Consider the following 27,773-nt stretch of genomic DNA (forward strand, 5'->3'; position numbering starts at 1 on the left):
AGAAAAGAATCCAGAACTAGAAAAGGCAGAAGAGGAAAGGCTTTGATGGAATGGGGAAGAGGGTGAATGGGGATCCTGGACCACACAAAAGGGAATATCGACCTTCACTCCAGGGAGAAGGCTAGCTCAAGACTGTGCTGAGGCTATGTTGACATATTACCCACCTTCCTATTGTCCTCCTGATTCTTATTCTGAGAGCTCCAATGATTCTGTGAGCCCTAACATAAGCAGGAGCATGCAGTCATGGCTATTGTCTCCATTCCAGAGATGATATATGACAAATAAGAAAATTCTAAGGAGAGAAGGGAGTGCATGGTCCAGGCCCTATCCCCAAGGATCCTTAGTTCATTCCTACCCTTCCTTAGCCCCTTGTCTCCCTGCTTTTCTTGATACCCCCAGCTGACTATAGGGTAGATTTTCATGGTAGATTAGAGGATGGCAAAGGACAAAGAGATCTTCACTTTCCTCCTGTATATTTGATTCTCAGGTTCAGGAGTTGTGGCCCAGCCTCAGTGTCAGGGTCACTTGGTAACCCTCACAGGATCACACTATTATATCACTTTCCCCATTTCACTCTCTAATTTGTCCAGAGGAATATGTTCCCTCTTCTCACACTTCTTGTGAATGGAGTTCTAGATCCTGTTACCCATTCCTTAAACTTATGAAGAAAAATTAAAGTTCATTAGGAGCAGGAGGTATCCTTTACTGTGGATATCTTTTTTTTAAAAATAAATTTGTTTATTTATTTATTTTTGGCTGCATTGATGTTGGTTGCTGTGCGTGGGGTTTCTCTAGTTGTGGTGCACGAGCTTCTCATTGCGGTGGCTTCTCTTGCTACAGAGCACAGGCTCTAAGGCTCTAGGGCACCCGGACTTCAATAGTTGTGGCACGTGGGCTCAGTAGTTGTGGCGCATGGGCTTAGTTGCTCCACGGCATGTGGGATCTTCCTGGACCAGGGTTCGAACCCGAGTCCCCTGCATTGGCAGGCGGGTTCTTAACCACTGCGCCACCAGGGAAGTCCCACTGTGGATATCTCTATGGCTTCCACCTTTGCCAAGGGAATCTGTGTGAGAAGGTGTGCCTTCAGACTTTAGGCAGTTTACCAGACAGCCTTAGCTTTCACTTTCTGTTTGCAAAGAGACTTAAAGTCAGCCAGAAATGAGTAACTAGGACCTTCTCCATTCCCTTGTCTCTCCTGTGCATGTGCAAAGCGTTGTGCATTCAAACAGCCTTTTAGAGCTGCTGGAATATGCTAGAGCTTTTCAGAGCTCCCTCTGGTTATCTAGTTCTCCAAGATGTACTCAAATTCCCAGCCTGTCTCTTGCTAACCCCAACTGAAAGCATAGCCTTAGGCAACTCCTACGTTGCCAGCGATGGCTATTTTTTTGGTAATGCCCTGGGAGCAGGGTATTTTTTTTCTGTTGAGCTGAACTCTGAGTCAAATCAAATAGTCAAAACTACCTAAGAATAGAAATTTTCCAGGGAGCTGCAAGTTCAGACAAAATATTGACTGTGCTCTGGGGATGTTGCTTTTAACTGAGCTCCGCAAGAGGTCAGTCCTCTCCATTGGCTGTGAGACTGCTGGCTTTTTGTGGCTACCGTAAAACTGAGCTGGGGAGGGAGGGTGAATGGGAATAGTATTCCATTCATAAGTTAAAATATCACAGATCCCATTTTCTAACCAAAGTTCAGCTGTTTCTCTTGGATAGATGATTTTCAGTTTTTCTGTGGCTTTGATTGGTTTCCAAAGTTCTAAAATGGTTGATTTTAATTGTTTTGCCCGCATTTTTATTGTTTTTGTGGGAAAGTGAGTTCACTGAGCTCCTCAGTCTGCTATTCTGGAAGTTGACCTCCAGGCAAGCTCATTCCTAATCATGGTTCTTCTCACATATCCTACATCTCTCAGCAGAGTCTTTATTTAAAGTTTGTCCTGCTTCAAGGTGAGTGTGATATAAGCTTATTCTGACGTGGAATATCCCAGTTATCCTTAAGGTGTATGGTTCTCTTAAATGGAACTTCCAGAGGTCATTGGAACATATTTCATCAGGAGCATCCCCCTAGCCTGCTGTGCAGTCCAAGTTACTGTACAGCAGCACCCTGGACAGAAGGCAATAACTTGAGTACTGTCAAGTTATCTGTACAGGTGCCCTGGCTGGAACAAATGCCAGTAGATTCTTTTACTTCTGTTTTTCATCTGTCTTGTCATCTGGGATGTGTCCTTGATCTATCATTGCTACCTGTGGGGAAGGGAAAGCATCATGGGCTATTTAGGATGAGGTGCTAATCCTTCCTACTTAGCTCTGGACCTCTCACCTGGCATTAGTGGAGACAATCAATAATGGCTTTTCTCCAGATTTCTCATTCATTCTCCTAAGAATCAGTTCATATTGTTTCCATGTCATTCATGACTTTACTGCTGGGACATGAATTGTGCCTTTTTGGGGTCCCAGCTGGTAATCTGTCAAAGCTTTCTGTCTTTAGTGAGTTTTTGTTATCCTCCAATGATTGAATGTGAGGGAAAGAAATAGACACCAACTCCTCTATTTCCATGCAATTGATTTAAATAATCAAAGGAAAATTAATATCGATGAAAATATACATCATTGTTGAAACAATGGAGGGGAGACATAGATACACACCACAATCATTTCTGCTGGATAATGGTCACCTGGGACTCAAGGTAAGACTAAAACCCATATGTATCATTTCCAAGAGACAAGTGCAGTATCATGAAAACTGAGTAGAGGAAATCCTAGCAGATCCCCACTAATCAGAGAAATAAGATCTCCTAGAAAAAGCTGTTTTTTGGAAGGATGGGGCCATTTCTATTGAATACCTGGAATTCTTTTCACACTACAGATCAATAGCACCTGAAGGCAGTTGCACATAGTTTAGAGAACAAAAGGAGGCCATGCAAACAGAAGAACCTGTGGAGAGGTCTTTCCCTGACTGTACATCTCATTAAAGCAGGTAGCTCATCTCAATGCTGGGAGAAGTTTTCTTATTTTTAGGGGCAACTGACCCCATGAGGCAACTCAACTTACAACACAGCCAGGGAGACAGCCATACACCTGTACCTAAAGCAGAAGCCAGGCCAAAAAATCAGATAACAAAAAACTGTTACCAGGAACAGCCATTTGAACAAACAATAGGTAAAGATCTACCAAGACAAACTTCTAGATGAGATGACCATGACTCTAACTTCCTCTCAACCCTGTGCAGGAAGCTGACACTCTGAACTTATCATTTAAACCCACATAATGAAGGACTCCAAGAGCAGCCGGGTAAATAGAGAGACCCAAGGAAAATAAATGCGTAATATTTTTAGTCAATTATGAAATCTTTCTAAATCAGAGGTTGGCAAGGTTTTTCTTATAGGGCCAGATAAGCAAACATTTTAGGCTTTGTGGGCCAAGAGACACAATCAAGGCTATTATGCAGGTACTTTTATAACTATTTCAAACTGTAATCATTTTTTAAAAATGTAAAAACCAGGGACTTCCCTGGTGGCGCAGTGGTTAAGAATCTGCCTGCCGATGCAAGGGACACAGGTTCGTGCCCCTGTCCGGGAAGATCCCACATGCCGCAGAGCGGCTAGGACCGTGAGCCATGGCCGCTGAGCCTGCGCGTCCAGAGCCTGTGCTCCGCAACGGGAGAGGCCACAATGGTGAGAGGCCCGTGTACCGCAAAAAAAAAAAAAAAAAAAAAAAGAATCTGTCTGCCAATGCTGGGGACACTGGTTCAATCCCTGGTCGGGGAAGATCCCACATGCTGTGGAGCAACTAAGCCCGTACGCCACAACTACTGAGCCTGCGTTCTGGAGCCCACGAGCCACAGCTGCTGAGCCCGCATGCCACAACTACTGAAGCTCTCACACCTAGAGCCCATGCTCCACAAGAGAAGCCACCGCAATGTGAAGCCCGTGCACCGCAACGAAGAGTAGACCCCGCTCACCGCAAGGAGAGAAAGCCCGCGGGCAACAACGAAGACCCAACACAGTCAAAAAAAAATATTGAAAAAAAAAAAGAGTAAGCTGCAGAGTGAGTAGCTTTGGATTTAAGGGGGCTTGAGGGGAGTGGGGGAAGCCTCGGAAAGGTGGGAGAGAAGAATGGAAGAGGAAGAGAATTGATCAAGGGCAAGGAATGAGGTTCTTGAGTAATGCTCTGGGCGTACAGATCCAGGAATTTGAGGCAACACATCCTTGTAGCATTCCTCATCATTCTTGCTATAGGGGCAGCGAAGTCGGCATAGGGTTTGTTCTCGAGAAGGTGTTTGATGTCCAGGTTGATAGAAGAAGGAAGTGATGTGAGGGAGGTGAAAGTGCTCCTGAAAGAGTCGCTGAGGTGATAAACCAGGGAGGTCAGACTAAAGAGTGAAGGAAGTGAGGCGGTGATAGTTTGAGAAAAGAAAGATCCAGAACCTATATGTCTCCAGAAATTTACACAACATTGTAAATTAACTATACTTCAATAAAAAACGAAAACCTGTATGTCCCTTTTTCATTTGTCAGTCAAACCTCAATAAAGCTGGGGAAAAAAAGAACCTATAGGACTCTGTATGACCTAAGAACAGTACTAATAACAATTAGGGCTTGGAAGAGGTGGAAATAGAGAATGGTAGGTACACTGAAGTCAAAGGTTTCTATTTTATTTTTTAATTTTATTCTATTATTATTATTATATTTATTTTTGGCTGTGCTGCATGGCTTGAGGGATCTTAGTTCCCTGACCAGGGGTCGAACCCAGGTCCCTGGAAGCACAGAGTCCTAACCACTGGACCGCCAGGGAATTCCCCAAAGATTTCTAATATGGAGTAGTTTTTAGCATGGTCATGTATGAGTCTGATTGACCTGGAGTGAAACTATATGTCACTTGAGTTGCATAAGCCACTGAAGTGTGAGGTTATGAGGTTTGTTTAATGGTTCTTTCAAGGGAAAATGAAGTTATCAGGGTGCTGGCACACTGCAGGGTTTAGCAGTGAATAGGAGCCAGGTGCTACAAGCTCTTATAAATGTAGAATAGAACCATAAACTGGTAGATGAGAAAGAAAGGTGGTGGAGGAATTTTTACCCACCTGAGAGGAGTACTGGCTTAGTAATAATGGGAATGAAAAAAATGCAAAGTTCCCTCCAGCCCCTATAATGTGTGGATTATGGGAGACCATGAGCCCCCTAACTTGAAAAGAGTAGTCCCAGGAGCAGGATTTTTGAGATGAAACAAGAAGGGAGGGAGGGAAGATTATAGAGGAGAAGAAAATGTGGAGTTTGTTTATAATGGAAGTAAATATCCAGAAGGCACAGTGCAAAAATATTTTAGGGAAGAGAGCAATGGGAAGATGAGTCAGGAAAGAGAATAAAGTGGCATTGGCCTGGAAGTCTGGGAGAGGAAAAGAGTGGGAGATACAGAAGCTAAGTGATGAGCTGCCCATATTTCGGGTAAAATCCAAGAATGATAGGTGAGTTCAGCTGGCCTCTATACAAAACTCTGGTGACCTGTTCAGGTATGTCTGATATTCTGATATAGCTATATTCAGATAAAGTTTCAGTGGATTCTGTATCATGATATGCAGGCTAGGGAGCTGGGGTGAGCATGTTGGAGCAGGTCTAGTTTGGCTCTATCATTCAAAAATTTCCAAGCCATTGTGTACAGTACGTGTTCAATGTATATTCATTATTTGTCCAATGAAAGAGGGACTGGGTGTAACCAAAGAAAATAGGTGAAGTCTCCAAAGGACTGAAAAGCCTAGAAGATCTCAGCTATTTTTCCTTCCTTTCCCATTTTGACAGTCATAAACTGGGGAATGGGGTGGGGCTGAGAGTTGGCCGCCTCAGAGAACTAGAGTGGCTGAGAGACTCTCCTGCCCAAAGGCAAGGGTATTGACCAGATGAACTTGATCTTGCATAGGAAGGTGTGTTTGTTGAAAGGGAGGTGGAGGAGGAAGAATTCATTGTACTCTGTCCCCTGGAACATGTCTAAAAAAGTCACTCAATGAACGGTCTACATGAGAGTCAAGCTTCTGAAATGAATGTAGGGAAATAAATCCACTGCCAGATGAGGTGGAGGAAAAAGTCTTTCTTTTAAACAGAGACTCTTCCTGCCCCCCCCTCACTCCCTACCATCATCTCCATCAAATTACCCAACAATTCTGACATATCCTCATCTCACTTCATCTTCTGAATTTTTTCTCACAGATCTAATCTCAATGACATTGTCACTTGTCCTTTGGGGATTTTACTATTTTGTACTATATTTGTTGATTGATTTGTTTCCTCCTCTCTTTGCTGCAGTACAGAAGGTGCTGAATAGGATTACCATTAATTACTCCGAACCAGATGGAAATAACACCTCAAAAATTGAAGGTAAAGCTCTGTTAGGGAGATTGACAGACCCCAAAGTCCTGAAAGTTCAACGTACACTACTTTGTCTTGAAATAATTATTTTCAGTCTAAAATTTGGGAAATAGGAAAATTTTGTTGACCTCAAGCAAAAAAAAAATTTTTTTGTTTTGTTTTATGGCTGTGTGACACACCTTGCGGGATCTTAGCTCCCCAACCACGGACTGAACCGGGCCCCGGCAGTGAAAGGACCGAGTCCTAACCACTAGACCAGTAGGGAATTCCAGACCTCAAACAAATTCTTAACTTCAGATTTTTATCTGTTAAATGATGTATTAATATTTACCTTTGCAGAACAATTGTATTAAGCCTATGGTATATTAGGGATCTAGCATGAAATAGGCATTCAACAGATAGTAATCATTATTATAATTTTCAATCCACATAAACTATATTACTTAAGTATCGTAACAGTCCAGTTAAATAAGGATAATTATTTGGCTATCACAATAGTAGACTATCGAGATTTTGTGTAAACTAATATGCTTAAAGCTAATAACTGGTTAATTGGTACCACACCCTAGTGGTCACTCCAAGGTCATCTTCTTGGGATCTGAGCGAAAACAGAAAGAGCTTGTTCCTGGACTTCCCAGGTGGCGCAGTGGTTAAGAATCCACCTGCCAACGTAGGGGACACATGTTCGAGCCCTGGTCCAGGAAGACCCCACATTGCTGCAGAGCAACTGAGCCCATGCGCCACAACAACTGAGCCTGCACTCTAGGGCCCTTGAGCCACAACTACTGAGCCCAAGTGCCACAACTACTGAAGCCCACGTGCCTAGAGCCCACGTTCTGCATCAAGAGAAGCCACCGCAACAAAGAGAAGGCTGTGCATGGCAATGAAGAGTAGCCCCCCGCTCACGGCAGCTAGAGAAAGCCAGCGCTCAGCAGTGAAGACCCAAAGCAGCCAAAAATTAATTAATTAATTAATTATTTTAAAAAAGAAAGAGCTTGTTCCTGAAACCATATCCTAGATTCTGAAATCCTAAGTTCTTTAATACCAAATGACAGCTACCTCATCTGATCCACTTATATGACACATAATCTGAAGTGAATTCACATTACAGAGCCCCAAAGAGGCTATATTCTGAGGTGGTTTGAGTATATAGTCCTGGAGTTAGACTGTGTGAGATCAAACTCTACCAATTATTTTTTGTGTGACCTTAAGCAAATTATTTTCTTCAAGTCCCAGTTTCCTCATTTGCAGAATGGGGAGAATAATAGAACCCGTCTTATGGAGCTATTGTGAGAATCAACTGAATTCATATGTGTAAAGTGCTTAAAATAATGTCTAGCACACAAAAAAATGGTTATTTTTTTGAGTATCACTCGAACTAGGGAAAGCCCACACGCAGCAACGAAGACCCAATGCAGCCAAAAATAAAAATAAATAAATAAAAATTTTAAAATAAATAAATAAAACAAATTGAATTCCTAAATTTCTTCATCAAAGCACATAGCAACAAGATTCGGGCTTGGCAATTCCCAAAGCAGGTGTTTCTAGTTACCTGCCACAGGAAAATCTTAATAATTCTTCCACTGCACCGCATAACTTCCTTGTCAACTTGTCTGGATGAATTAATTGAAAAACATTCCTTTAATAAGTAACAGAACAAATTGACCTTTTGTGCAGTGTTATGAGAATAGCTAATTACAGAGCAATAGCTTTCACCTAATATTTATAGTTCCTTAACCCATCAGTCTCTCCCTTGCTCCCAGCTGATTTCACTCCTACTTCGCTGAGAAGATATAGGCCAATGGGCAGTAAATTCCTCAGCATCCTACCTCCCCACAAATCTACAAACTTGTCTGCAACCCTGTCAATCTCTGCCTTTTCCTTATCTCCTCAGTGGTGAAGCTAACTCTGTTCTAAGGTGATTTTCTCCATTTATCTACTAAATCAATGGTTCTCAGATGTGATCCCTGGGCTGGCAGCATCAGCAGCACCTGGAAGCTTATTAGAAATGTAAATTCTTGTGCCCCATTCCAGCAGTACTGAAGCAGAAACTCTGGGAGTAGGTCCCAGGAACCTGTTTTAACAAGCCCACAAGGTAATGCTGATGCACACTGAAGTTTGAGAACCACTGCTCTAAATTCTTACTATTCTAAGTGGAGCCCAAGACTGGCGGCATTGGCATCACCTGGGAGCTTGTTAGACATGGAGGCTTAATCCCACAGGTGACTCCAATATCCCCAGGATAGTAAAGTTTGAGAAACTGCTCTAGATAGCATTCTCTTCTCAGGGACCATCCACAGTCCCCCTCTCCCTTTCACTTTTTACTCTCTTTGTATCTTTCCTGTCGGCATTTTTTTTTTTTTTTTTTTTAATTTTTTTTTTTTTTTTTTTTTTTTTTTTTTGGCGGTATGCGGGCCTCTCACTGTTGTGGCCTCCCCCGTTGCGGAGCACAGGCTCCGGACGCGCAGGCTCCGGACGCGCAGGCTCAGCGGCCATGGCTCACGGGCCCAGCCGCTCCGCGGCATATGGGATCCTCCCAGACCGGGGCACGAACCCGTATCCCCTGCATCGGCAGGCGGACTCTCAACCACTTGCGCCACCAGGGAGGCCCTCCTGTCGGCATTTTAAAATTACCTTTCTCTTCTTGTTTTTTCCAGGCCATGTCATGTGACTTATGGGATTTTAGTTCCCTGACCAGGGATCGAACCTGGGTCCACCACAGTGAAAGCACGGAGTCCTCACCACTGGACTGCCAGGGAAGTTCCCTGTCTCTTCATTATTTAAAAACAAATTATTGGGGAGGTCCCTGGTGGCCTCGTAGTTAGGATTCCCAGCTTTCACTGCCGTGGCCCGGGTTCAATCCCTGGTAGGGGAACTGAGATCCTGGAAGCCGAGCAGCTCAGCAGAAAAAAAAAAAACTAACAAATTGTTCCCTTGACCCTTCAGCTCCTTCTCTCTCCCCTTCCATTCACAGACAAGCTTCTTGAATGACTTGCCTACACTATAATCAGGGTCTCTTGGTCATCACCTCTCACTCACTCAATCCATATCAGCCAAACTTCAGCCTTTACCACCCTACTGGAACTCTTGGGGCAAAAGTAACAAGTAACCCCTTTAGGGATAAATCCAGTGAATGGTTTTTAGTCATAAACTTACTTGACCTCTCTACAGCATTTGACACTACTGACCATGTTTGCCTTTTTTTTTTTTTGCGGTACGTGGGCCTCTCACTGTTGTGGCCTCTCTCGTTGCGGAGCACAGGCTCCAGACGCTCAGCGGCCATGGCTCACGGGCCCAGCTGCTCCGCGGCATGTGGGATCCTCCTGGACCGGGGCACGAACCCGCATCCCCCTCATGGGCAGGTGGACTCCCAGCCACTGAGCCACTAGGGAAGTCCTTGCCTTCTTAACATTCTTCTCCTTTGGCTTTTTTAAAAAAATAAATTTATTTATTTTTGTTTTTGGCTGCGTTTGGTCTTCGTTGCTCCATGCTGGCTTTTCTCTAGTTGCAGTGAGCGGGGGCTACTCTTCGTTGCAGTGTGTGGGCTTCTCACTGTGGTGGCTTCTCTTGTTGTGGAGCACAGGCTCTAGGTGCACGGCCTTCAGTCGTTGTGGCACACGGGCTCAGTAGTTGTGGCGCACGGGCTTCGTTGCTCCGTGGCATGTGGGATCTTCCCGGAGCAGGGCTCGAACCCGTGTCCCCTGCATTGGCAGGCGGATTCTTAACCACTGTGCCACGAGGGAAGTCCCCAACATTATTCATCTTATATCTTGTAACATTATTTTTGAGATGTATCCATATTGACAGAGCATAACATTTAGTGATGCTTCTGGCTGAGAATAGTATAAAATCAACCAAGGGTGACTTAAAGAAGGATTTTTTTCCTCACATAACAAATACTCTAGAGGTAAACAGCTGTTGGTATTTTTTCCATGGCTCAGTAATGTAAGGACCAGAATCTCTATATTTCTCTTGGCATTTCCTTCATGGTTGCATGCTGAGGGAAAAGCCAGTGCCAGCTACATTTGTCTTCAGAATCCCCCAACAAATTTCCATTTATATTTCATTGATCTTTATTATCTCAAGACCCAGGTGCAGTGGAGTTTAGGAAAGGGAGTGTTGAACCTTTAAATCCTCTACAGAGGAGACAGCAAATGGAGAAAGGAGTTATGAATGGTTGGTAGGTCAGTCAAATAATGTCTGACACACTATTCCTAAAAGAACATTCCTTCCAAGTGCTATCACAGTCGCATGAATACACCACACATTCTTATCTATTCCTTTTTTTTTTTTTTTTTTTTTTTTTTGCTGTGACACCGGGCATGTTGGATCTTAGTTCCCTGACTAGGGATTGAACCCATGCCCCTTGTGGTGGAAGCACAGACTCTTAACCACTGGACTACCATGGAAGTCCCTCTATTCCATTTTTGATGGACGTTTTTGATTTTTGCTATTGCAAACAATGGTGCAATGAACATCCTTGCATATGTCTTCTTGTAAGTTTGTAAAATCTTTATCACCTTCATTACACACAAAAACTGGCTCTATTGAATTATATATTTTTGCATACCAAGGATTTTGAAACAAGAAAGTTAAATATTTAACTTTTTTTTCCCCTCTAATATCACTTTCCTGAGGTGTAAACTCAGTGAGTTCATGAGTTTGTTAATGAAGGAAGGGTCTTGAGGTAATAGAAATTTCTGGGAGTAAAAAACCAGTAAACATAAGAACAATTTTCTGTTACACATAAATCAATAAATAAAGTGTCAGTGTATGAAAACTGTAATTTGAATTAGTACATAAGCAAAAACTAGGACATATCAAAAAGAAACACAAAGAAGCAGAAATCTCAGAACAAACTACATGGGATGAAAGCAGCACTGAAATACAGAAGAATGTGGGACTGTTCAGAGCCCAAACAAACAAGACCAACCATACTAGTTACGGGCCATCCCCAGTTCCCTATTGAGGAGGAAGAGGAGATTTCTGTTTTTGTCAATGAAAATTCTTTATGTCGCAGTGAAGAAAAATTCAGGGCAAACTGGTTTCATTAAAAGGGAAACTGAAGAGACCGTTGATAGATCCAGGGGTAGTCATGACATTATTCAGAGTTCAAATAATGTCACCAGACCTAGCTCCCAAATCTTCTTCCTGTGAGTGTTAAACTTCATTTTCAGACTGGTTCCCAACCTGGTAGCAGAACGGCTGCAGCAGTTCCAACTTCACACTAGATCCTAGGGTGAGAGTCTCTTCTAGTGGCTCCATTATTAAGGAGAAGCTTTTCTCTCCCAGAAGCCCCAGCAAATGTCTCCTCATATCTCACTGGTGTCTGATCAGGCTCTGAGTTCATTAATGAACCCATCACTAAGGCCATAGAGATGTTGACTGGCCTAACCCAATCTGGGCTCTTTCTTAGAGCTGGGTTTGGGACCAGTGCTACCCAATGACATAGCTTGAGAGTGGGGGAGGGAGAAGAAAATCACTGCATCATTTTACCAAAGGAGAGGCGGATGGGTGCTGAACAGGAAAAAACAAAATATCTACTATAAGAGTATTAGAACATATTTTATTTCATTTTTAGTTTACTACATGTAAGTAAGCAGAGTAAGCTATATGATTCTCATTACAAAGCTAGTCTCAGTCATTTTCTATGAATTCTTTGATCTTTTCACCTCATTTTTCATGAAAGCCCTTCCAAGAATAATTACACAATAGAAGCTCTTTCCACCAGTCACCACTTAAATGATTTACCTGATTAATCAGTGCTCTCTTTTGCCTCTAAAAAAGATGCATGTGCAGATGCCCACTGCATGCTGAAACTTTGGGGCTAGACTTTGATTCGCTGATACATCCAGACACTATTGCTCTCACATGTTAAGTCAATGTTGGTTCATAAACCTGTTTGTTCCAGTTGCTCTTGTTTAATTACATATTTAATTAAATGTTACATAACATGATGAAATATGAGTGGAAGAAAAATAAAGTTCTCTCTATGAAAATTAAATGGAATCCTTTAGAAAGATTTAATAAAGGCAAATCAATTAAAAAAAACTGCTGTGAATCAGGTATGGGTGAGAGAGATTACTGTAAACGGTGGATGGTGAGTTGGGTAAGTCATAAAACCCAGCAGGATTCTGTAATGAGAGCACTCTGATCAGTTTTTTAAGTTCTTGTTCCACTCATAAGAAATCAAAACTGAAAGTCATAGGTGATACACTATTCATGTGGTTTATGGGAGAAGGGATGCTGAACTCCAAACAGTGGACTCATATTCAAAGTAAAGGTCTTGGCCCTACATCAAAAGATTGGCAAGTGAATATACATGAATGTAAGTTAAAATGTTTAAAGTACGTATGTATATGTGTGGTGAAAGCTGTAAATTAAGCAGAGAGGTCAATGAGCAAGATAGTTGGAATTGAATTTGGTAATTAGAAGGTAAGAAGTAGATGGTTAACGAAGGTAAAGAGGACGGAGGGCAGATTATAGGAGAGTAAGGTGAAAAATAAAACTACGGAGAAATTTTAATCAAGAAGCTAATAGAAATAAATCATTAAGAACAATAATAAGAGCTAACATTTATTGAGTGCTTATTGTATGCAGGTACTATCCTAGACATTTTCCACGCACTATCAATTTTTTTTACAACAGTTTAGGCGATAGTAGTAAGTAACTTGTGCCCACTTAAACAGCGAAAAAGTGAAATCAATTTTTCTGGTAAAGCACACGCTGAAGGGAGAAAACTCAGGATTTTTCTGATGAGAGAATATCCCAGGAAAAAAAAATAAAAGGATTAAATCAAAAGCAAATTATAAGTAAAGTTCCCTACATATGAACGAATTCTGTTCTGAGAACATGTTCGTAAGTCCAATTTGTTCGTAATTCCAACAAAGTTAGCCTAGGTATCCAACTAACACAACTAGTTATATAGTACTGTACTGTAATAGGTATATAATACTTTTCACACAAATAATACATAAAATACAAACAAACACAAAAAATAAAGAAAACATTTTAAACCTTATAGTACAGTACCTTGAAAAGTACAATAGTACAGTACAACAGCTGGCATACAGGGGCTGGCATCGAGTGAACAGGCAAGAAGACTTACTGGAGGAGGGAGAGGAGGAGGGAGATGGTAGAGCTGAAGGATCGTCAGCAATAGAAGACGGAGGGCAAGCTGCAATTTCACTCACGTCTGATGTTGACGGCACAGGTTCTGGTTCCTTGCTGGATTCAATTCTATCTACCCTCTTGAAAAAACCATCCAGTGATATCTGGGTAGTAGCTCTTTTATTCTCGTCATAGGACACGGTACCACTGGATTGCATTCTGAACGGCTGCCGCAACCTTCATGTACCGTTCTATGTTCGGGTCCTGTGCCTCAAAAACTAACAGTGCCTCCTCAAATAAAGAAAATCCCTTGCCATTTCCTGCATCGTGAATCTCTTCGGTTCTTCAGTTACTTCTTCCTCTTGTCTCTCTTCATCCTTTCTCTAAGCTTCCAATTCCATCAGGTCTTCGTTAGTAAGCTCCTTGTGTTGCACAGCAAGGAGTTCAATGAAATCATCCTCTTGTAAATCTAGCTTGAAATAAAGACACTGTACTACTGTACTCTATTCAGTACTGTACAGTAAAGTACACAAAAGCACAACCTCTTGTAGAGGATACATGCACGTGACAATGTATGCCAGACACGTGAACTAACTTACGTGACTGGACATGACAATGCATGTTCATTCACATATTTGAAAGTTTGCAACTTGAATGTTCGTATGTAGGGGATTTACTGTATTGCGTTCTTGCTACCTGGCTAACATTCGTTTAAAAATACAAGCTTCCTTTCTCAAAACTAGGTAATTTAATAGTTTACCTTTATACCACCTCTCACAGGTCAGAATGGCCATCATTAAAAAGTCTACAAATAACAAATGCTGCAGAGGGTGTGGAAAAAAGGGAATCCTCCTACACTTTCGGTGGGAATGTAAATTGGTGCAGCCACTATGGAGGTTCCTAAAAAAACCAAAAATAGAGTTGCCATATTCTCATGCAATCCTACTCCTGAGCACATATCTGGAGAAAACTATAATTTGAAAAGATACATGCACCCCCATGTTCATTGCAGCAGTATTTACAGTAGCCAAGACATGGAAGCAACCTAAATGTCCACTGACAGATGAATGGATAAAGAAGATGTGGTACATACATACAATGGTATACTACTCAGCCATAAAAAATAATGAAATAATGCCATTTGTAGCAACATGGATGGACCTAGAGATTATCATACTAAGTGAAGTAAGCCAGACAGAGAAAGACAAATACCATATGATATCACTTACATGTGGAATCTAAAACATGCCACGAGGGACTTCCCTGGTGCCTCCCTTGCAATGCAGGGGACACGAGTTCAATCCCTGGTCAGGGAACTAAGATCCCACATGCTGCAGGCAACTAAGCCCACGCACTACAACGAAGATCCTGCTTGTCACAACTAAGACCCAACTCAGCCAAATAACTAAATAAATATTTTAAAAAATGACACAGATGAACTTATCTACAAAACAGAAACAGACTCACAGGCATAGAGAACAGACTTGTGGTTGCCAAAGGGGAGGGGAAGTAGAGGAGGGATGGACTGGGAGTTGGGGATTAGCAGATGCTAACTGTTATATACAGAATGGATAAACATTCTACTGTATAGCCCAGAGAACTATATTCAATATCCCATGATAAACCATAATAGAAAAGAATACGAGAATGCATATATATGCATAACTGAATCACTTTGCTGTACAGCAGAAATTAATACAACACTGTAAATCAACTATATTTCAATAAAATAAATTTAAAAAAATAGTTTACCTTTAAAAATAAGTTCTGAAGTCCCTTCTAAGTTCACTCAAGTCCCACAGACTGGATGGAAGAAGAAAATGTGAAAAAAAAAATGCTATGCCTTACAGTCCTGCTCAGCACAGAGGAGGCAGAGAGTATTCTAAAATAGTTTGCTCCTGGGACTTCCCTGGTGGCACAGTGGTTAAGAATCCGCCTGCCAATGCAGGGGACAGGGTTTGATCCCTGGTCTGGGAAGATCCCACCTGCCGCGGAGCAACTAAGCCCCTGCACCACAACTACTGAGCCTGCGCTCTAGAGCCTGTGAGCCATAGCTACTGAGCCCACGAGCCTAGAGACCGTGCTCCACAACAAGAGAAGCCACCACAATGAGAAGCCTGCGCACCGCAACGAAGAGTAGCCCCCACTCGACACAATCAGAGAAAACCCGCAGAAGACCCAACACAGCCAAAAATAAATAAATAAAAATAAAAATAAAATAAAATAATTTGCTCCTACCCTAGCTTAGAAACCAAAATCATGATATTAGCTCCCAAAAATAAATGCAATGCTTAAATTTTACTAGTTTCTGTCTTAAAGGTGGTCTTCTCTGATTTTATCTCTAATTCTGAAGGGTATACAATTTGGAGCTTGAAACCTTCCCAGAAGCACAGTAAGCAGTACTGCTGAGTAAAACTGATAGTACACAGTACTTCAAGGGAAAAAAAAAACAAAACCCTGCTTTTTCCAAATTATTTAAAGAAATAACTTTTGTTAAACTTTTCAAAAATTGAGAAAAATGGAACTTTTCATCAAGGAAAAGCAATAATAAATTCAAGAGTAGGTTAGATCTCTTTAGAAAAAAACGGCCAAGTGTGTAAGTAGAGCTATCTAAAGAGAAAAGGTATGAATGCTCTGTCCACACTAATGACTGCAAAACTAGTTATCTGCAGAAACCACGACAGATTGAATTTCCATGCTAATTAAGAACACATACAGGTTTGACACCTCTGGGACTCTGGCAGCAGTGATTCTAATTTTGTGTCTCCTACCAATTTGCCTTTGCACACGTTGAATGTGACAGCGGTAGCCAGATTAGACTGACTATTTTGTTAAATACTGAGTTGCAAAAACAACAGGATCAGAGTAAAGGCAAGGTTATAGAATTTAACCTCTTGAGACACATAATCTCATAATTCCAAATACACAGGGTGGCTCTAATAGATGAGGAATGGACTATTACTTAGTAGATATTACTGATATTTACTAGCCATAGGAAGAAAAAATAGCAAATTAATTAGTGTCTTATATTTCTTCTAAGGTTAATTCTTTTTTTTATTTTAATTTTTACTTATTTTTGGCTGCGTTGGGTCTTCGTTGCTGTGTGTGGGCTTTTTCTAGTTGTGGTGAGCAGGGGTTACTCTTCGTTGCAGTGCTCGGGTTTCTCATTATGGTGGCTTCTCTTGCTGCAGAGCATGGGCTCTAGGCGCGTGGGCTTCAGTAGTTGCAGCACACAGCTCAGTTGTGGCTCACGGGCTTAGTTGCTCCGTGGCATGTGGGATCTTCCCGGACCAGGGATCGAACCCATGTCCCCTGAATTGGCAGGTGATTCTTAACCACTGCGCCACCAGGGAAGTCCCTGAGACAATTCCTTAAAATTTTTTTGGGGGACAGAGAGCAGAGAAATTGGGTAGAATCAGGAGTCAAGGTAGTTTTTTTGTTGTTTGTTAAAATAGAAAACAGAACATATTTGTACAAAGATGGAAATGACCCCGTAGAAAAAGAGAAATTGATGAGGCAGGAGCAAGAAAGGATAACTGGTGGAGCAAAGCTCTTGAGAAGGAGAGAGGAGACGGGATCTAGAATACAAACGGAAGGGTTGCCTTTAATGGTAGCAAGGCCTTGGCATCATGAAGAGGAGGAGGAGGAACTGAGAAGCCAGGATATTGGATGGAAAATGTAGATAACACTTTGAAGAATAAAGTGGCTGAGAAGTGATAAGAATAGTGGAAGAAAGGATGACAGTGAGCCATGAACAAATGAAGGGGGAGTTAACAGGGATCGGTAGGTGACAGCGTCTTGGTGTGGTGGCAGCTGGCATTAACGTTAAAAGAGCTTGGGTTTTGTGGGGGTTTTAAAAATATTTATTTATTTATTTGGCTGCGCTGGGTCTTAGCTGCAGCATGTGGGATCTAGTTCCCTAATCCGGAATCGAACCCGGGCCCCCTGCATTGGGAGCGTGGAGTCTTAACCACTGGACCACCACAGAAGTCCCAAGCTTGGGTTTGTGAAGGAGGAAGGAAGAGAAATGATTTGGGGGCAACATGAGAAGTTAGTTTGAAGATAAGAATACCTGTGAGAGGAAAAATAATCTCCTGTACTTGAAAAGTTGGAAGGGAGGTAGTTTTGCTAGGCGACAAACCAGTTTTCAGTTGGAAGAGGAAGTTGATGGAACATTTAGAGAAGAGGTTAAGAATAAAGAGGAAATGGCTGATAAAGATGTTGAAATCTGAAGGGTGGAGTGAAATGGTTAGGATGATTGGTAAAGAGCAGAGTACTGAATCAGATTAACAGAAGTAGAGAGTACCATGGAGATGCTAATCAGGGTAATGACGGATGACCTGGAGGCTACCGGTTGTGACTGAGTGAAAAGGATTATAGAGCATGATGGAATTATCTTTTTGTAATCTCTAGGAGTGGAAGGGAAGGTGAGTACGCTGTTTAAGATGAGTAATATAGAGAGCTACACAAACTATTGTCTCTTGCAAGTCTTGTGTTATGGAGGGTACTGAACTAGAATTGCTAATATTTCACTTAGGTTTTTTGCATTTAGTTATAAAATATGGTCTACAGATATCCTTCCAGCGTTACAATTATTAGGGTTTAATAACAGGATTATGATTATCTTTCAAAACAAGCTGGGATTTTTTTCCAAGTGTTTTTACACTCTGGAACCATCTGGTATAGTGCATTTTGACGTAGGGTATATCTTTGATTACATTTTCAATTTAATTGACCTAGTCAGATTTGTTACATTTTTAGGCGATTTAATTTATTTTTTTAAATTAATTAATTTATTTACTTACTTACTTTCGGCTGCGTTGGGTCTTTGTTGCTGTGCGTGCGCTTTCTCTAGTTGCGGCGAGCAGGGCCCACTCGTTTTGGTGTGCGGGCTTCTCATTGAGGTGGCTTCTCTTGTTGCGGAGCACGGGCTCTAGGCGCGGGGGATACAGTAGTTGTGGTGCGCAGGCTCAGTAGCTGTGGCACACAGACTTAGTTGCTCCGCGGCATGTGGGATCTTCCCGGAGCAGGGCTTGAACCCGTGTCCCCTGCATTGGCAGGCGGATTCTTAACCATTGCGCCACCAGGGAAGCCCTACCTACAGTATTTTTATTTATTTTTGGCTGTGTTGGGTCTTTGTTGCTGTGTGTGGGCTTTCTCTAGTTGCGGCGAGTGGGGGCTACTCTTCGTTGCGGTGTGCGGGCTACTCATTGCGGTGGCGTCTCTTGTTGCGGAGCACGGGCTCTAGGCGCACGGGCTTCAGTAGTTTTGGCACGCGGGCTCTAGAGCACAGGCTCAGTAGCTGTGGCGCACAGGCTTTGCTCCGAGGCACGTGGGATCTTCCCGGAGCAGGGCTCGAACCCGTGTCCCCTGCATTGGCAGGCAGATTCTTAACCACTGCACCACCAGGGAAGTCCCCAGGTGATTTTATTTATATGTTTATTGGCATAAGGATTTTTTTCTATTTGTATTTCTTGTCACGTGTGAAAAAATGAACATTTTCCCCATTCCCAGTTCAGAACTAGTATCATTCCATTTGAAATAACTCCAAGGCTGTAGAGGAAAGGGCACCCAGGAGAGCTGATGGTGATGTGGCCCAAAACTGGAAGAGTGAACTTTGATTCACGACAAGAACGTGTGCGCTTGAGAACATACCAACCTGCCCACTCTGAGGCTTATTTTAATGCCGTTGAAGTCCGTGCAAAGGTTTTAGAGCTTAGACTGTAACCTACTGGAGGAAGAGGGGAGAAGATAACCGAACTGTTGGAGCACTGGAGCGCTGGGTAGTTTTTGTAAGCTGTTTTCTGATCCCGCCTAAGGAGGAAAATGCTGCACCCAGGGCTCGTCGTAAAAAGTACTACTTTTAACAAAAGCTGAAAAGATGTTTAAAAAAACAGTTAAGCCTTTTAAGTCTCCGACATACGAGACTGTGCAGCCGATAGTGGAAATTTCCCAAGTTTTCTTAACACAAACTGGATTTGCTCTCTCAACTCCCAGTCGGATCCATCCAACCGAAATCCAGTTCAGCTGTGGCATGCTTTTTCCAGCCTGTTCGCAAACCACCTTCCGAAGTGAGGTTTCCCGCCATTTAACTTCAAGAAATGAAGGTCTTTCCTCCCAGATTCTCTACACTCGTGGGAGGCCCAAGCCCACACGAGGCGAGCAGCGGAATGCCCAGGGCAGCAGACTGCATCATGATCCCCGGGATTGAGCAAAAAGGTGACATCAAACTGGTAGATAAGCGTTTAGCACCCGCCGAAAAGCGGGAGAGCGAAAACGCCCACCGCAAAGCGAAAGCCAGCCAGGTCGCGCGCGGGCCCCGCGCCCACGGTGGGAGGAGGGAAGGTGGGGAGGAGCGAGGGTTGAGGGCGGAGGGCGGGTTCGCTCCAACTCGACTCCGGATTGGTCGGGCCCAGAGAGCTTAGTGACGTCAGCCGGGAAGAACGTCTGATTTGTGTGGTGGGCGCGGGCAGCCGGCGGAGGCGCATTGCGCAGACGCAGCTGATCGGCTCCTTTCCCTCTGCCGCTTTTGCCCAGCTCTGGCGGACAAGTCTCGACATCGTGCGCCCCCAACCGGGACCGCTCCCTCCCCCTTCTCGGCGTAGTCGAAGATAAACAATAGTTGGCCGGCGAGCGCCGAGTGTGTATCCCGCCGCCGCATTCGGCGGGCTGCGTGGGACCGGCGGGATCTCGGCCAGCCCGCCATGGCGGGGCTGTACTCTCTGGGAGTGAGCGTCTTCTCAGACCAGGGCGGGAGGAAGTACATGGAGGACGTTACTCAGATCGTGGTGGAGCCCGAGCCCACGGCTGAAGAAGAGCCCGCGCCGCGGCGGTCTCTCTCTCAGCCGTTGCCTCCGCAGCGGTCACCGCTGGCTCTTCCTGGCGGCGAAATCTCGGGGAAAGGCCCGGCGGTGGCAGCCCGAGAGGCTCGCGACGCGCCGCCGGACGCCGGGGCCTCGACGACTCCCAGCTGCTGCTGCCGCCGCCGTTCCTCAGTGGCCTTTTTCGCCGTGTGCGACGGGCACGGCGGGCGGGAGGCGGCACAGTTTGCCCGGGAGCACTTGTGGGGTTTCATCAAGAAGCAGAAGGGCTTCACCTCTTCCGAGCCGGCGAAGGTGTGCGCTGCCATCCGCAAAGGCTTCCTCGCTTGTCATCTCGCCATGTGGAAGAAACTGGGTAAGTTCCCCGGCTTGTTTGGCGCCCGCCTCTTTTTCAGGCAGTTTGGGGCCTTTTATAGCGCCAGTCCCGCGGTCCCCCAGCACGGAGAGCGCTCTCAGTGTCCATCGATGGGAGGGAAGACTTTTCTGGGTCTCAGCTTTCTTTCCAAGGTGGAGGTGCGGGCAAACAAAGTGGCTTTGGGAAGGCTAGGATTGTTGTCTCCCTTCAAACGCTCCTCGCTTTATTTCCACCCCACCCCCCACCCCCAAGGATCAATGGGGAGCAGTCCTCTCCCTTCGAGACTTCAGTTTGGTGGCCGCCAGCGGAAACGTGTTTGAAACCTGGCGCCAAATTTTGGCCAAAAGATGCACTGAAGACACGTTGCTATCTGGGACAGGCGATGGAAGCGGGAGGTGGCAAAAATTAGACGAGATCGGGTGCGTTCAGGGTGGTATGGCTGTAGACAAGACGGCGAAAATTAGAGTGTTTCCTTCCGATCTGTCATAATTTTGCTCTTGAAGGACTTGTCCGTGTCGGTTGCCTCCTACTGGTGGTGTCAGTCCTCCAGAATTGATCCTGGGTGGCTGGTAGTTGGAGTAAACTGTTGGATAATTCAGAAGGGCTAAAAAGTTATCATCTAAAGACTTAAAGTCTTGGAAGGAATTCGCTGTTGTGGTCATGAAATGTTTCTAAGATCTTTATGCTTGTACGGCTTATGAAAAACAAAAGCGCGGAATGCGTTCTTACCGCTTAAACTGGCCGGGTTAAGGCGAAATTCAGCTAGGGCTTTTTAAGAGTGCACTTCCCCCTCCACTCCCCCCCCCCCCGCCCTTTGGTAGTTGCCTTAGCTAATTGCTGTCAGATCGTTCTCCACAGTTCCTAGTTAAAAGTACTTGCAAATTGTAGCTGCCCGTTAAAGTAGCAAGAGATAAGGAATTACTGATGTGCCAAAAGGAGAGACCTTCATTTCTAAAAATTTGGTGTAGTTGTGGTTTCATCTAAGCTTTAAGTGTTCTCTAAAGCAGACTATGTTCCTGTACCCAACATATGTTATCATACAGAGTTATAATTGCTTACCCATTGCTGTGAATGAATGGTCTGAATCTTTTTTTTAGAGAAAAGGTAATACTACTTCTGTCATTTTAAAAAGTTCTGTGGTTTATGGTAGAATAGTGTTGCTTTGTTTTCAGCAGAGGGACAGAGACATAGAGAAGAGTGTAAAGGTTGGTCAAATACAGAACATTTTAAAAAGGTATTGTCATAGAGTTGTAGAGTAGCTTCTTTCAAAATCTGTTTTCTATTTGCCTGGCTTTCTGCCAGGAATTATTTGATTGACTCATAGAACAACCAGTCCACCGGTGGGAGGCGTTTTCCATCCAATCCCAGAGGTCCCTATTATGGATTTGTTTTGTTTTTGTGTAGGCAGAGCACAGCTGAAGGCACCAGCAATATATTCCAGAAATGTGTCATTTCATTGCTTGCAGGGCAAGTAGGAGTGGACAGCAAGACAAGATAGAGGAAGATCAGACACAGAGAACGATTTAGAGTCCTGTGTATTTTGCAGCACACTTGGGGCAACGTGAATTTACCATATGTTTTCACTAAAAGGATAAAGTATAAACCCTGTTACTTGAACGTATTTTTTTATATAAATTTATTTATTTTTATTTTTGGCTGCGTTGGGTCTTTGTTGCTGCACGCAGGCTTTCTCTAGTTGCGCTGAGCGGGGGCTACTCTTCGTCGTGGTGCGCAGGCTTCTCATAGCAGTGGCTTCTCTTGTTGCTGAGCACGAGCTCTAGGCACGCGGGCTTCAGTAGTTGTGGCACGTGGGCTCAGCAGTTGTGGCGCACGGGCTTAGTTGCTCTGCGGCATGTGGGATCCTCCCAGACCAGGACTCGAACCCGTGTCTCCTGCGTTGGCAGGTGGATTCTTAACCACTGCTCCACCAGGGAAGCCCATTGAACATATTTTTAATAAAGCAGAAACCATGCTGTTAAATGTGAATGTATATGTTTTTTGACATATATGTACTTTTTGAACCAAGATTTATACACCAAATGTTAAAATTTGCTTTGTTCCACAGTTAACCTCGTACTCCATCATCAAAACTTGAATTAAAAAAAAAAAAAGAGTATGCTGAGTATATGGAAGTCGTGACACAGGAAACTCCCTGTGTCAAGTTTCCACTTTTGTAGTTCTCATTTGGTTATTGTAGTGGTTCTCAAACTTTTTGCTCTCAGAACCCTTTGTACTCAAAAATGATTTAGGGTCCTAAACAGCTTTTGTTTATGTGGGCTACATCTATCATATTTACTGTTTGAGAAGTTAAAACTGAGAAATTTTAAAAATATTTATTAATCTATTAAAAATAAACTTACTGTATGTTGACATTTTTAAGTGAAAAATCAATTTTTCCCCCAAATAAGAAATATTGAAATAAGAAATATTCTCATCTCTGCCTCTGCATTCAGTCTGTTATGCTGTGTTTTCTGGTGAAGTATGTAAAGGAAAGGCAGTCTCACACACATATGTAGTAGGAAAAGGGAGGAATAGTTTGTCTTTTCAGACAGTTGTGGATATTCTATACCAAAGTGGTGGTTTCTTAAGACTAGTCAAAATAGAATCTGAAACCTCATCAATGAACTTTTCTATTTTTATATTAAGAGCCATTGGTCTCTCTTGCACTTTGAATCAATTTTTTACCCATGTGTGATTTTGTGACATGGTGCAATTAGTCATTTGGAAAATAATGGTTCACTGAATTGTGCGGCTCTTCCAACTATTGATGCATTTCATTATACAATATTAAAGTACCCACATTTGTTAATGTCACACATATTCTAAAATACGAGGTTTTGGGATTTCCCTGGCAGTCCAATGCAGGGGGTGTGAGTTTGATCCCTGGTGGGGGAACTAAGTTCCCATATGCCACATGTTACTATGGCATAAATAAGTAAATAAATAGATAGATAGATAGATAGATGGATAAATAAGTAAGTAAGTAAGTAAGAGGTCTTAGCAGTGGTTAGAAATTTATCACTGGCAACAAATACTGTCAGTTGTTTCTCTTGAAATGAAAAACTCACTTTGTTCATTTTGAAGAAAATGTACGCTAAATGGCCAAGTTGTCTTCTTTTTTTTTTTTTGGCTGCGCCATGTTGCTTGCAGGATCTCAGTTTCCCAGCCAAGGGACATGGCAGTGAAAGGCCAGAATCCTAACCACTAGGCCATCAGGGAACTCCCTGCCCAAGTCTTATTAACCCATCTTATCAGTCTTTCAAGTAAAAATGATGGTCTGTGAAAATTGTGGCTACTTCATTTCATAACTCATACAATCACAAGTGCTTTTCCTCTATACAGCCCTAGTTTGCAACAGAAGTCTATTATTCATGCTTCTCTTCTTGTCTTACAGAATGTTAAAAAGACATGTATTCATGGGCGGAAGTTTAATAAAATTAATTTTTATTGCATCATCAAGGACATTCTTTTTAAAATTTTATTATTTTTGGCTGTGTTGGGTCTTTGTTTCTGTGCGAGGGCTTTCTCCAGTTGTGGCAAGCGGGGGCCATTCTTTATCGTGGTGCGCGGGCCTTTCACTATCGCGGCCTCTCCTGCCGCGGAGCACAGGCTCCGGACGCGCAGGCCCAGCGGCCATGGCTCACGGGCCCAGCCGCTCCGCGGCACGTGGGATCCTCCTGGACCGGGGCACGAACCCGCGTCCCCCGCATCGGCAGGCGGACTCCCAACCACTGCACCACCAGGGAAGCCCCCCTGCTCTTCTCTTTTAAGGACACTTGTCTTTGGACTTAGGGCCCACTCTAATCCAGGGTGATCTCTTCTTAAGATCTTTAACCTAATTACATCTGCAAAGATCCTTTTCCCAAATAAGGTCACATTCACAGGTTGTGGGAGAGCATATCTTTTATTGAAGTTGGGGGGCACCACTCAACCCACTCCAAGGATATTTATGTTGTCTCAGATAATCTCCTTATGAGCACTTACTAATTACAAAAGGAAAAGGATTATAGGGGGAAACCTGGTAGACAGCACCTTAATCGAGTGATCAAGAGTATCATCACTTTTAACGGGACAAATTGAAATTGTATACTGCCTGTAGGGAGAAGATCATATTTAATACTTCTGTGATATTCCTGCCCAAAATGTGTAATCTGATTACAAACATGAGGAAACATGAAACAAACCCAAACTGTGAGACATTCTTGAAATGACTGGCCAAGTACTCCTAAAAAGCATCAAGGAAACACTGAGGAATTGTTCCAGATTGGAAGAGAATAAAGATAAATAAAGATACATGATAAGTAAATATAACAAGGGATCCTGAATTTATCCTTTTACTATAAAGCATATTGTTAGGATAGTTGATGTAATTTGCATGAGATATATGGATTAGATGGTTGTATGGTATCAATGTTAATTTCCTGATTTTGATGGTGTATTGTAGGAATTAGATACTATAATAGTATTTGGGAGTGATGGTATATTTTGTTGGCAGTTTGCTTTCTGTTGGTTCAAGAAAAAAGTTCTTTGGATTATTCCTGGGGAAAAAAAAAAAGTAAACCTGAAGAAGCAGGTCTCAGATCAGAAATCTTGGATACCTCCAGGAATCTAGGTAGCAGTTTCATCAGAGCCCTGCTGCTGGATGCATACCAGGCTATATTTATTTGTTTCAGTACACAGAATAAATCAGAAACTTGCAGCAGCATTTGGAATCACCATTTGATTATAATTCCCTGTCATTTTCCAAGAGCTATCAGACTTTTGCAGTGGTCAAATTATAGAATGGAATATATCGGATCACCACCTCAGCTCATGTTTTAACGGTGACACCAATCTTTGTTATTCTTTGAGAGATGTAATAACACTTTTAATTTTCTATTTTGGAAGAGAGTATCACTGGTGGTCTTGCACTTGGCCTTTTCTACCCTAATAGGCTTTCGACCAATGAATGAAGAGCTATGTCGGGAAGCTATTAGTTGCTGAGGTTATTTGGGGACCAAACTAGCTGTGGCATAGGTTTGGGATTCCATTGGTTCTGAGGTGGACTGGATTGAAAGTCCTATTTAGTACCTGACCTCCATGAGCCTTATGTCTTATCAGTGGACTGTGGCTGTGTTCTGTAGCTCCAGAATTATTATCTTAGGGCCATCATTCAGTAGTTACTCAATGTTGTGGGTATTTCTTTTTCCTTGGTGTAGAGCTACATGTGAAAATGGCCACATATCACTTTGAAGAAGGTTAACAATTCTTTAACTAAACTTGGAAGATTTTCTTTTTGTTTTTTGTTTTGTTTCCTGATTTTTGTGAAAGACCATTCTGCAGATCCAATTTTTCTTCTGCGCTGTTGTCAGTGAGGTAACTGTACCAGATTTTCTTTGGGTAATTAACTGCTCCTGTCTGATCTCTGTCACCTCAGGGTTCTCCCATCCACAGAGATCAGGGAGCCCATTTTCATTGCAGCCTCTTCCCTTAGTATTTCTTGCCTAGAGAGAAGAGTCAGTAAAATGTGTTTAAAAGATTTTAGTGTACCATATATAAAATAGATAAACAATAAGGATTTACTGTATAGCACAGGGAATATATTCTATATCTTATAATAACCTATAATGGAAAAGAATTTTAAAAAAAAGAACATATGGGGACTTCCCTGGTGGTCTAGTGGTTAAGGCTCCGTGCTTCCAGGCTTCCCTGGTGGTGCAGTGGTTAAGAATCTGCCTGCCAACGCAGGGGACACGGGTTTGAGACCTGGTCTGGGGAGATCCCACATGCCACGGAGCAACTAAGCCGGTGCATCACAACTACTGAGCCTGCGCTCTAGAGCCCGCGAGCCACAACTCCTGAAGCCCACATGCTGTAACTACTGAAGCCTGCGCGCCTAGAGCCTGTGCTCTGCAACAAGAGAAGCCCTCGCAATGAGAAGCCCCGGCTTGCCGCCACTAAAGAAAGCCCACGCACAGCAACGAAGACCCAATACAGCCAATCAGTCAATCAATCAATCAATAAATCTATCTATATCTATCTATCTATCTAGGGAAAAGAAAAGAATCTGCCTGCCAATGCTGGAGACAGGTTCAAGCCCTGGTCCAGGAAGATCTCACATGCCACGGAGCAACTAAGCCCATGCGCCACAACTACTGAGCCCGCGCTCTAGAGCCTGCGAGCCACGACTACTGAAGCCCGTGCACCTAGAGCCTTTGCTCCACGACAAGAGAAGCCACCACAATGAGGAGGCTGCGCACCGCAACTTAGAGTAGCCCCCCTCGCCGCAACTAGAGAAAGCCCGCACGCAGCAACGAAGACCCAACGCAGCCCCCCGCCAAAAAGAAATAATAATAATAATAAATTAAGGAAAAAAAAGGACTCCGCGCTTCCACTGCAGGGGGCACCGGTTCAATCCCGGATGGGGGAACTAAGATGCCACATGCCGTGTGGCGTGGCCAAAAAAAAAAAAAAAAAAAATATATATATATATATATATATATATATATATATATATATAAAACCAAATCACTTTTTTTATAGCAATAATTTTTTTCCAATTTATTTTATTTATTTATTTTTGGCTGCACTGGGTCTTCATTGCTGCACACAGGATTTTTCTAGTTGTGGCGAGAGGGGGCTGCTACTCTTTGTTGTGGTGTTCAGGCTTCTCATTGCAGTGGCTTATCTTGTTGCAGAGCACGGGATCTAGGTGTGCAGGCTTCAGTAGTTGTGGTTCGCGGGCTCTAGAGTGCAGTCTCAGTAGTTGCACAGGCTTAGTTGCTCCGAGGCATGTGGGATCTTCCCGGACCAGGGCACGAACCTGTGTCCTGTGCATTGGCAGGCAGATCCTTAACCACTGCGCCACCAGGGAAGTCCCCTAGTCTTTGTTTTAATGACTTATGCACATTTCCTAAAGGATACTTATGTCAGAGTTCATATACTATCTGATACTGTCTTTTTAATATGCTTCTAGTTTTAAGTCATTTTTTTAAATTAAAAGATTAAAATGTAGAGTAGAAAACAAGAAAGGCTAACTAAGGAAGACAAATTAAAGAGGTAGGTTCCTTAATATATAAATTTATTGCAGTTTCAATCAGAACCTCCACAGGGTTTGTTTTTTAATTTTACAAGTTGCTTCTGAAGTTCGTATGGAAAA

At 43.1% G+C, this 27,773-nt stretch overlaps 1 protein-coding gene across 1 annotated transcript in view; it reads left to right on the plus strand.

The window, feature by feature from the left end:
• The first annotated feature begins 19,946 nt into the window (after positions 1-19,946).
• Positions 19,947-27,773, plus strand: part of PPM1D (protein phosphatase, Mg2+/Mn2+ dependent 1D) — a 48,103-nt gene continuing 40,276 nt past the window's right edge. Inside the window, exon 1 of the mRNA XM_060081393.1 lies at positions 19,947-20,635. Coding sequence (XP_059937376.1) covers positions 20,164-20,635 — 472 coding nt within the window. The 5' untranslated portion in view covers positions 19,947-20,163. The remainder of the gene's footprint in view (positions 20,636-27,773) is intronic.

This window comes from Mesoplodon densirostris, chromosome 18, assembly GCF_025265405.1.
Source record: "Mesoplodon densirostris isolate mMesDen1 chromosome 18, mMesDen1 primary haplotype, whole genome shotgun sequence".
Lineage (NCBI taxonomy): Eukaryota > Metazoa > Chordata > Mammalia > Artiodactyla > Ziphiidae > Mesoplodon > Mesoplodon densirostris.